General features: G+C 36.9%; 1 protein-coding gene and 1 pseudogene across 1 annotated transcript; one reads left to right on the top strand and one right to left on the bottom strand.

The window, feature by feature from the left end:
- The first annotated feature begins 1,098 nt into the window (after window positions 1–1,098).
- LOC121942482 lies at window positions 1,099–3,858 on the top strand (annotated as a pseudogene).
- Window positions 3,859–5,886: 2,028 nt separating this feature from the next.
- lgals2b (lectin, galactoside-binding, soluble, 2b) lies at window positions 5,887–10,460 on the bottom strand. The gene is made up of 4 exons (XM_042485796.1): window positions 10,419–10,460; window positions 8,287–8,360; window positions 7,957–8,128; window positions 5,887–6,249 (listed from the first exon to the last, which is right to left on the bottom strand). Exons 1-4 carry the CDS (start codon window positions 10,419–10,421, stop codon window positions 6,103–6,105), a joined length of 396 nt encoding a protein of 131 aa, XP_042341730.1. The 5' UTR covers window positions 10,422–10,460; the 3' UTR covers window positions 5,887–6,102.
- Between the last annotated feature and the right edge of the window lie 730 nt (window positions 10,461–11,190).

Raw genomic sequence — 11,190 nt, 5'->3', positions numbered from 1 at the left:
AGTAATTTTTGAGACATGCAAGTACTTTTGTCAAAGACATACTTGAATAATGATAAAGGGGATTTCAAAATGTATTTGAATAGAAAAGTTGACAGCACTGCCAGCCATTACATAGTGTAACAGTGCCTCCATGTGGCACAACGCACACATGCACACAAGTCTGTGAACACAAAAAATTTATTTCATCCAATTTTTTTTTTCACCTAAAAATACATACATTTTAATAGTGTCTCTTTGTTGTTGTTGTTTTTGCCTTTTTTGTTTTTCCTTTCATGTTTTTTGTTGTTTTGGCTTTTGGTTTGTTTTTTTGAAAGAGGTACTCACATTAAATATTAATTTGGTGTCATTTTTTTTAAAGGCATGTTTATGCTTGAGCATGGCTGACTGACATACCTTATAAAAATATTGACGATCACTAATAAACGTGATTTCCCCTGGAAGTTGTCAAGGAACTCTGATTCTGAGATTTATGCACAAAATTAGTAAATTAATTATTTTTAAATAGTCTCTCACTGTAATCTCTATTAAAACTGAAGGAGTTTTTCCCAAACTAGGTCCTGGGGTTGTACATTGTATATTTCCATGTGATAAATAACTAAATGATTGATTAACCCTTTGAAACCTGAATCATCATTAGTTTTCTTGTGCTGCATTCAGAAGCCTTTCACAAGCATTTAAACCTCTAAAACCTGAGCCAACCGGAAAATTTAAGGACGAGCAAGAAATTGATAAAATGTGACAAGTAATTGATCTGAAAATTAGTTTATAAGAAGAAAATTATCAGAAAATTCTAAATTAAAAATAATGGCAAATGTTTAGAAAAAAATATATATATATATATATATATATATATATATATATATATATATATATATATATATATATTTAAATATAATAAGAATAAGCATAAATATTGTTTTCAGGACAACAATCCCCTCTGTTTTGGTTTGTAATAACTAATTTCATGTCATTTTTATGTTTTGCCAATTTCTTGCCATGTGTTATTTTGTTTAACATATTTTTTTTCAGGTTATTGCCTTGTTCATTGTTCTTTTTTTTTTTTAACTTTTTATTTCTTGTTCATTTTCAGGAATTTTTCTTGTAACTTTTTACTTTTTTGCAGATTTTGGGGTAATCTCTTAAATTGCTAGTTGCCTTCTTCCTATGTTTTTGAAAGAACTCAATTTTGCTCAGGTTTCAACGGGTTAAATGATCGAAGTTTACAATCATTCTTAAGGATTTCAGCAGAACTTAAGAGGTTATATCCCTAAAATCAGCTGAAATTCATAAATACACTCCTTTTTGTGTACGCATGTTGCCCCCACCTGTGATTTCTGGGTGTTTAAATCTACAGAGACAGGAGGCCCGAGAGGAATACCTCGTAAATCTATAGGCCCATGCTAGTTTTTCACCTTGGTGAGAAAGAGGGAGGACAGAGGAGAGAGGAGAGGGGAGAGGACTGTGACCACGTAAACCCCAAAGACACAACAGTCCTCTATCAAACCAGTCAGTCAAATGGACCCAAGGTTCATCTGTCATGCATTAAATCGTTAATGGAGGTTTAGAGGAGCGGCGGTGAGGCATTCATCCAGGCACTCAGATCATTTTGGTGAAGCTAATCATCTATACTACTTAGGTGTCTGTACTCAGGTAGAAATCTTGAAGGGAGAAACGAAATGAAGTTTGACTGGATATAGTTCACCTGATTATTCAACCCCACTTGGATCAATCAAGATTTTTCTTAAATCTAACTGGACGTGTACTGCGGTCAGCACATGGATAGAGAAAGACAAATGAAGAAGAAGAGGTGAATTGCCTTAAGGAGTCTTTTGGAAATGTCGACAGAGGTTTTGCTCAAGGACACATTGGTACTGCAGTGGATTTTAGACACAGTTTGTCAAGTTGATACTTCGGACTTACCCTGATTTTGGAGAAACGTGGGATCATGGCTGTGTGGATGACTTTATTTTTGGGGATCAATACTACAAGACACAGGCAGCTTCATAAAAACTGAAGCAACTTGAAATGTCAGTGATCTACGTATCTTCTCTGTGGATTAATACTGTTTATGTCATCCTGGCTCTCTTTTGGTCGTTAATGCCTTTTCTTAGATTTAGCTTTAACAGTTTCCAAGCTGCAAACAATGTTTACTTTTCACCTGAATTGCATGGGACAAATTTTTCTTCAACCAGCCGCCAACGTCCATCTGTGCTCCGCGTCACAGCATGAAAGGTTCATACAGACTTCTCAAGTTGAACACAGGGGCCATCCATCATATTACTTTGTGTAAATTGGCTCCTCAACATTAGGGCCTGACTGCTGACCTTTGATGTGTGAACCTGCAATGAACGGCACTCCTAATGCCACCATCACTCCACAGCTGGGACTTGTCCTGAGCCCAGGCGCCGGAGATGAGGCATCCCAGGAGAGAGGGGCGGTGGCAGTGGAGGCAGTGGAGGCCTTTGGGTGACATCCCTGCTTGGTATTACGCTGATGATCATGTGCGCCTTGGGAGTGGCAGGCAACACGTACACACTCATCATCACCCGCTCTGCCGCTTTGCGCCGCACAGGCTCCATGTACGTTTACATCATCAATTTGGCTCTTGCAGACCTGCTCTATCTGTCCACCATCCCCTTCGTGGTCTGCACCTACTTCGCCCACGACTGGCTGTTTGGTGACGCAGGCTGTCGCATTCTTTTGAGTCTCGACCTCCTCACAATGCATGCCAGTGTCTTCATTCTGGTTGCGATGAGCTTGGAACGCTACCGTGCCGTTGCGAGGCCCTTCAGTGCGCACAGGTCCTCGTCTCGTAATCGAAAGCTAGCAGCCGGGATCATCTGGGGGTTGGCTTTCGTGCTGACACTTCCCATGATGGTGATGATCCGACTCAGGGAGGGCAAACCGACTGCAACTGGTTTGGTTAAGAGGATCTGCTTCCCCACGTGGACCCCTGAGGCCTTCAAGGCGTATCTCACCGTCCTGTTTCTAACAAGCGTTTTAGTTCCCGGATTGGTAATTGTTGGGCTGTATGTGGGGCTCGCCAGCCGCTACTGGGCGGTGCAGGCTAGTTTAGGTGGTAGCAGCCGCTCTGTCCGAAGGAGAGGACTCAAACAAAAAGTCGCATCAATGATCTTCAGCATTGTGGTGGCCTACTGGGCTTGCTTCTTGCCTTTCTGGGGATGGCAGCTCGCCAAACTGTTCTCTCCAGAGTCCCTCCGAGCTTTGTCTCCAGCTGCTCATAATTACGTGAATTTCTTTGTCACGTGTCTGACTTACGGGAATAGCTGCATCAATCCATTTCTTTACACTCTTCTGACCCGGAACTATAAAGATTACTTGGCTCAGAAAGGTCAGTCTGTAAGTTCAAGCAGGGCTGAACCGGGGTCAGCTGTGACTACACCACTGCAGGAGCTTTAGTGGATGAATCAATAATCAGTGAGCATTAACAGTTGAGTGAGAAAAGTTTTATTGACCCTTATCGGCCTGCGAGAGGATGTTTTTGTTCTGTACAAAACTGGAAAATGGGATATTTGTCAGACATTTCCGATCTGATGTAGCACTTTTTACAAACTTTGTAAATACTGCAAATATAATGCAGTGAGATTCTACACACGTCCTGCTCCGCTGAAACGTTTAACCAGAGCTTTCAAGGCTTTGGAGATTTCCAGCACAGCAGGTGGATGTTTGTGAACAAGAAAGTCTGATTGCAAGTCTCCTGTTTGGAGAGCAAACGTTACACATTACACAGTGTTTGATATGTGCTTTTTGTCACGTAATCTAACGCTTATCTCCACGTGTGTATCATAGTATTTAACTCTTTGAACCCTGAGCACATTTGTGTGATTTCTTTTGAAAAAATGGGGAAAAAGGCAATGAGGAACTTGGTGAGAAATGTTCTAGAAATTGCAAGAAATTAGTAGATTTAAAAAAAATATTTGTTTGGGAAAAATGTCTAGGTAGAAAAGGGGAAAACTATATTTATAATTATCATAATATAATTTGATAATTAATGTTACATAATTATCATAATTTTTAAGCACTTTTTCCAAGTGTTGTTTGACTTTTTTTTAATTAATTTTATAATTAAAATCATGTTACAGAGAGAAATATAACAAACTATAATAAATAAATACATTTCGGCACTTTTTCTTTGTCATTTTCATGTTCATTTTTGTTTTTTAATTTTTTATTTTATTTTCAGGTAATTTCCCTGTAACTTTTTTTCACTAATTTTTTGCTCATTTTTCATTGCCTTCCACCCATATTTTAAATGAAATCAAACAAACTTGCTCAGTTTGTAAAGAGTTAAAAAGGGTTGTATTCACATTAATTTTTTTTCCCTATACCGTTTAAACATCTTGACAGGATTTATCCTATCTCTCGATTACTTTGCAATAGCTGTAAAAAAAAATATCCTAACAGACAATGAAATTAAATGTAAAGAACGACTTCATTTTTTCCTTTGCTCTCCTATTTGCCATTTACCTTACACACTCATGTAAAGGATATTTCATCTCCCTCCAGGGAATGTGGTTTTATTGTGCCACATTCCTCAGCCTCGGGCCACGGCTTCTTTGAGTCTTTCTGTAAATTGTCTCACCTCTGTCATATATGATCCCTCCTCTTACATTTGTCCTCTATATATACAGTTTAGGCACTATATTGGCCACATCAACACCACAAGCCTCACCGACCAATTCTTATTTACTCCTCTGTTCCAATATTTCTTTTCCAATATTTTCCTTCCTTTTCTTTCTTGTTCCACTGCATTTGTTTAATGCAATGTCTAATACCAGTTTTAACAAGTCATCCTTCTGAAAAAACTTGCATATAAGAATTAACAGTGACACAGATCCAGATTTTACATTTATTAAGTCATCGCTTTTGGTTGTCATGCAGCTTCAGTGAGTCATATCTTGTTTTAACCGTTTTTAATTCCATTAAATGTATGTTGACTCTTTCGGGGCAATTTTAAATTATCCTTTTTTTTTCATTACTTCATGTTTGGCTTTCACTGAAACAACATATTAAATAACAATGGGCTCTAAAGCTTCACTTTTGGAAGAATATATGTGAAAATGACATCAGAAACAACTCTTCAAGTGGAGTTCAGATTGTATTTTGAGGGGTGAAAACCTTTTTTTTTTAATGCACTAGTCAGTTGTGATATTTTGGGCTATTTTGCATGCATAACATCCTCTTTCAGATAAGTGGAAAGAAAACATCCAAAATACACATTCAGGTGCTTATGTTAGTTCGGATTTTTACTCTGGAGATGTATGAAAATTTGTGCGTATTTAATTAGATAATGCATCATTTGCATAAGTAAAAATAACATTTCAAAAAACTTGTAATTCAAAACACAGTTGACAGTATTTTTTGATTTATGGACAAGAATTTAGATTTGTTTTTTCATCTTGTTTTTATCCATTATTCAAAGTCCTGTTCTGTAAATATGCAAATTAGAACATATTTGATTAGATAAAGCATGACTTGCATGTTTACTCATAGGATTTAAGAAAACTTGTTATATAAAATACATTTCTTACTGTTAGTTATCAGCTGGACAAGTTTCATGGTGATGTAGTTGTTTGTTTGTTTGTTTATATTTACCTGTTGTTGTTTTGAAACATGTATGATATTTTATTTATCATATCCTTGAAGTTTTCCTGATTCATATACATGTTTAAATAGTAGCCTTTTCTTTAGATTTCTAATGCCTAATGTCCGTTTCATGAATATTGCATATAGGTAGTTAAACATACATCAGTTGTAGATATATTTGTGATTAGTATGGTGTGTTTAATCAGTGTGTGTGTTACAGAGTGCTGTGTGAAGAGAGATATGTGGAGACACACACACTTTCTTTTTTTCACATTTTATTCAGAAACTCAGTGAATGCTAAGATCACAGACAGACACAAGATGTGCTGTGGCTCCATCTTTAGGCCGTTTTCTCTTATTACAACATCATTGCTCCTTGTTGGTTTATACCAGAAGAAAAGATGAATAATCAGGCCTGGGCTCAGTAATGTAAAACAGACTATTTCAGCAACGAAGAAAAGGCGGACAGGTTAAAGAGTCAACAAGAGTTCACCCTCTACTTGATCTTGATGCCGACGATCCTCGCCTCACCGCTGACATCGAAGTACTTGTACTTCACGTCTCCCATTCGGTTGGGGAAGTTCACCATGCAGCCGTCAGGAAGCTTGATGTAAAACTGCTCGTTGTTGAAGTTGATGTAAAACTGAGGGAGAAAAGAGAAAGGCTGAACATGATTCATCTTTCAGTGTTGAGTTTCAGCTGGAGATACGAGGACGTGTGTGTTAAAAGAATGGCTGAGACAGACAGGTACCATCTGTCTCTCTCAGGGGCTGTTAAGTTTTATGAGCCTATAAGATTCCTGATAGGATAGCTCAGCGTCTGTTGACTTACCAGTGTTACACTACAGGTACCAAGCCCACTAATAATCTCCTTATGGCGAAAAACATCATGAAATTTGAGATTGAGCCAGATGACTAATATAAAACAGCAAAAGTACTTTTCTGCAAAAAAAAAAAAAACTCAACCAAAAGCAGCTCCTTTAATATTGAGACATGTTAATGTACTTTTATTTACTCTTGAATTAAACATTTGTAAGGGCAATTTTTCTCTTCTCGTGTTCAGGCAACTGTAATAGGCGGCTATGCTTTGAACATTTATGTCAGCCTACTTATGTTATTATTGTGTCTCTGCTCTGCCTGGCCTGCTTTGTGCTTTCTCCTCCTGTTGCAGGTCCTGGGCTGGCATTGCAGGTGGTTATGGAGCTGGCTCACCTGAAGCACATTTAATCTCAAAACGGTGTGCAACATTTTCCTACGGTTTCCAGGTTAAACCTCATGTTTCCTCAAGACGGTTTCTCTGAGGTACGTTTTCTCCTGTTTGGTGGATGTTTCGGAGGTGTGTCTAATCAGCAGAGACATGCAAGCTATATACACTAAATTCTGGTAGATCTCTACTTATTGTACATTCAAATTTTGTTTTTATTTTATACTTTGCTTTGGCAAGGGGATGTATGTTTCCAATGCCAAGACCTTTTGAAATGAACTGAACCAAACCCTGAAAAATTAACCCTTTGAAACCTGAACAAAATGGCTTTATTTCTTCAAAAATATGGGAAGAAAGCAATAAGTAATGAAAGTTGCCTGAATTTACCAACAATATTACCTGAATTTTTAAAAATTATTTTTTTTTAAAGAAAAAGAACATTAAAAATGCCCCAATAACCTGAAAAAAATAATTTTGTAACATAATAATAATTTTGTAACATAATTTCAAATATTTAATTATGTTATATAATTAAAAATACTGTTTTTCCTGGCTATTTTCTTTTTCTCAACATTTTTTCTGTAGCTTTAAAAAAAAAACTAAATCTACTTAATTTCTTGTAATTTCTTAAACATCTATTACCAAGTTGCCATGATGCCATTTCCCATGTTTCTGAAAGAAATCCCACCAACTTGATTTCCTTCTGTACAGTGATACAGTTGGTAGGTGTAGTGCGATAGAACGAAAATAGTTCCCACATGAAACTGCTATATAAGTCTCTGCTGCTTATCTTGAGTAACAGGTCATGATTTCTGGAAAGAGACATTGCTATTGAGTTTTTCAAAAAAAAATTTCAATTTTGTTTTTGCGCTTTGAGCACCACAAGACGAGTGCCGTCTATAGTTCCATTATATTGGAGAGAAGGCACACATTTCTTCCAACACTTGGCAGCTCACACCAAAACAATTTAGATTGCAAATAGAACTACAGGTAACAAAAAAATGTGGTTTTGATTTGGGAGTGAACTGTCCCTCTAAGGCTTCGTCATGCACGTGTGTTCATCCAAGTCTCGCAACTTAAATCCTTTAGACTAAACCTCGTATCTTAATGTACAGTCAATTGACGCCATCATTATCTCCCAGCACACCTTGCACTCCTCCCCACGTTGGAAGGGGAAGTTTTCCTCACGCTGCTCGTCACCCCAGCATCCCCCTGATAAGGAGTTGAAGACGATGGTGTTGTAGTCACCGCCGCTGTCGAAACGAGGGTTGAAGTGCAGGGCGATGTTGTCAGAGTCATGACCGATGTTGATGGCAAAGCTGCAATGGAGGCGGGAATGCAGAGGTCATAAAGGTGCAATGAAAAAGGGAAAGAAGTTGGTGAAACATTAACATGTCTTGCAGTAGGCTTTGTCATTTCCTCTTAATTAACTGATTCCATGTCATTAACTATTTGATCTCTTTTAACAGGAACTTACGAGCAGCAGTCGTCCTTGGGCTTGATGCGGATCTTGAACTCCTGCCCCTCCTTGAATGTCATGTCTTTGACTTTCTGTAATGACAAAAGAATATGGGAAATGAGTTAGATGGATGATAAATCTTTTAAAAAAAATCTTTTCATAGATTTAAATTTAACTTCACTTCATACAAAATAAGGGGAACATTTTAAATTTTTGAAGCCTATTTGAAAACAGCTAACCAGGTTTAAAAACATGTATGTATATAATTTAGATATTTTGAAGAGTAATAGACATGATTGTGTGTTCGGTGTGCTCTGATGGGAAAAGCGATGATCATAGGTGTTCTTGTTTTTAGCTGTTGATGATCAACCAGGGTGAAACAGTGTGCCCTTGGCTGTAAAAGCACTGAAACAGGAAGGCGCCGTGTTTCTATGTCGACATGTAGTTATCATATATAGATAATAAAACCATAAAAAGACGCCCACAAAGGGACCTTCTGCCACAGTATATCGGCAAACAAATCAGTTAGTGTGTGTGTTCACATAATAATCAAAGAAAAACTAATTAAAAAATAGAAAACCTGAAAAAACATCTAAAAATAACATCAGGAAAAATGATCATTGGCATTTTTTTTTAAAGTCAGTGACCATGTTTACCTAATCACTAAAGCAATAAATTCTCCCCATTGTCCATTTTAATCTTGGCATCACTTTATGTGGGTTACACATGCACTTTAACCCCCCCCCCCCCTATATATATATAGACCTGCACCACACCCTCAGATATCACCCACAGCATATTCTTTATGTCATGTCTTATCCCTTATCTCAGATCAATACTGGTTTATCATTGACTGCACAGGCAGCATGTGGGATAATAATTAAGTTAAGTCACACGTTATGAATCCCTGTGCGCATTTGAGTCATCCTAACTATTTAGGAACAGTGTGAAACACCCCAGCACTTTGTGTGTCTTCTCTTCTCAAGATATAAAACTTTAATAGCCATTGGATGGATTACTGAAGGGGCCTATGGGCACAGGCCCTCCCCTAGCTTTCATCTGCAAAATGTCATTAACACGCAGAGACCATGAAAAGATACAAAATGACCACAAAGAGATGCAAGGTAATTGAAAAAGAATGCAAAATAATGACAAAATGGGCAAAACAACCACAAAAAGACAAAAAATGACCATATGAGACACAGACTTACACTAAAGAGACAAAAAATAACTACAAAGAGGAGCAAAATGCGAAAAAAAAGACCATGAAAACATTAAAAAATAGCTACAAAAAATGGGGAGATGCAAAATCACCTCAAAATCTGTGTGTGTTTTAGGCAGTTTTACATGTCTGTGCCAACATGTGCCCATTGCCTCATAGTGCGCCCATGATTATACCTTACAATGCATGCTCATCTCACAGGGGTCAAGGAAGCTCAGGACTTCACAGTGAGAGGAGATTGAGCTGAGCCACCTGTACATCTTGAAAAGCATCACATAGGTGAAGCGAAAAATTTATGAAAATGTTTGAATTGTTGCTCAGCTTTGGTTTTGATCCACACATTTTTATCACTCTTTAGAAGTGAGAGCTATGTATGTCCCCCGCAATGAATGTTACTGATTGACAAGATACTCAGTTTAAAAAAATAAATAAATAAATAAAAAAAAATAAATAAAAAAAATATATATATATATATATACATATATATGTATATATATATATATATATATATATATATACAAGTCCACAGAAAAGACAGAAAAGGTTTGATATAAGAGGCATCTAATATCAAACCTTTTCTGTCTTTTCTGTGGACTTGAATTTAAGCCACTGTTACATTTACAAAATCCAAAAAATCAACATTAACAAATCTTCTAATCATTCTAATCATGTTGGAATATTTGTATAAAAGGTGCAATCAGAAAGCCAAACAGCTATATGCAATCATGTATTTAAAAATGTAATGTGGTGGCAAACTGAACATTAAAGTTAGATTATAGAATATTGCTATAAAAGTTCAAAAGGGGAAGCATTCTTGTTCTGAGCTTTGTATAATGCCTTAACTAAGATAAGGAATAACAAGTATGAATGCTGATATTTGTCCATAGAATAAAGATTGATCCTAAATGAAGCCTTTCTCACCACTTACCATCTTGGCTGTCTTCAGGTGGGTTCTGCCTCAAGTGACAAAGCTCTTCAGGTGACAAAGCTCTGCAGCTGCAGGTGAGGGTTTATATAATGCTGATGACGCTGAGGGGCAGGAAGCAGTTGACGTGGAGAGGGTTGTAAAAAAAATCTCATGTGACTTCATACATATTTACCCTTTAATAGAGTCACTAACTGTTCTGCTTCATATTACAGGATGTTTGCAGTTTTGGATGAGAACTCCCTGCGCATGAGAGGAAATACTAATCCAACTGCGTTGCTTACAATTACAGGTAAGTCCAGAGAAAACAAAAAAAACAGAAAACAAATCATTTTGCACATTAGGTATTTAAAAAAAGACTGTTTAAATATTTTTATTGTCATAATTGCAAACCATGTTGATAGCAGACACATGTCGATATGCACATGTATAATTATTATAACTTCACCAACAATATAGGCTATATGAAGTGGCACAGGAAAAGGAAAGAATAAAGGAGGAAAAACACTCAAACTTTTTTTGTTTGTTTGCTTTTTGTAAAGCAAAAACACATTAGCATACATGTTCTCACAGAAGAGTGTTCCTTTTTTCACTTGCTGGTCATGCATTTAATTTGGCACTTAAAACTATTTAGGTACTATAAGGGACTGTACTTTGTTTATCAGAGTAGGGGGTGGGGGTGGTTGGGTGTGACTTGTTTTTTGTTTGTTTGTTTTTACTTTATTAAGGCCCCTTCCTGGAACCATATTAATTTCCCTTGAACCTTCCTGAGTAT

The sequence above is a fragment of the Plectropomus leopardus genome, chromosome 4 (genome assembly GCF_008729295.1).
Source record: "Plectropomus leopardus isolate mb chromosome 4, YSFRI_Pleo_2.0, whole genome shotgun sequence".
Classification (NCBI taxonomy): Eukaryota; Metazoa; Chordata; class Actinopteri; order Perciformes; family Serranidae; genus Plectropomus; species Plectropomus leopardus.
Note: the sequence above shows the minus strand (reverse complement) of the source record. Positions and strands in the feature narration are given on the sequence as shown.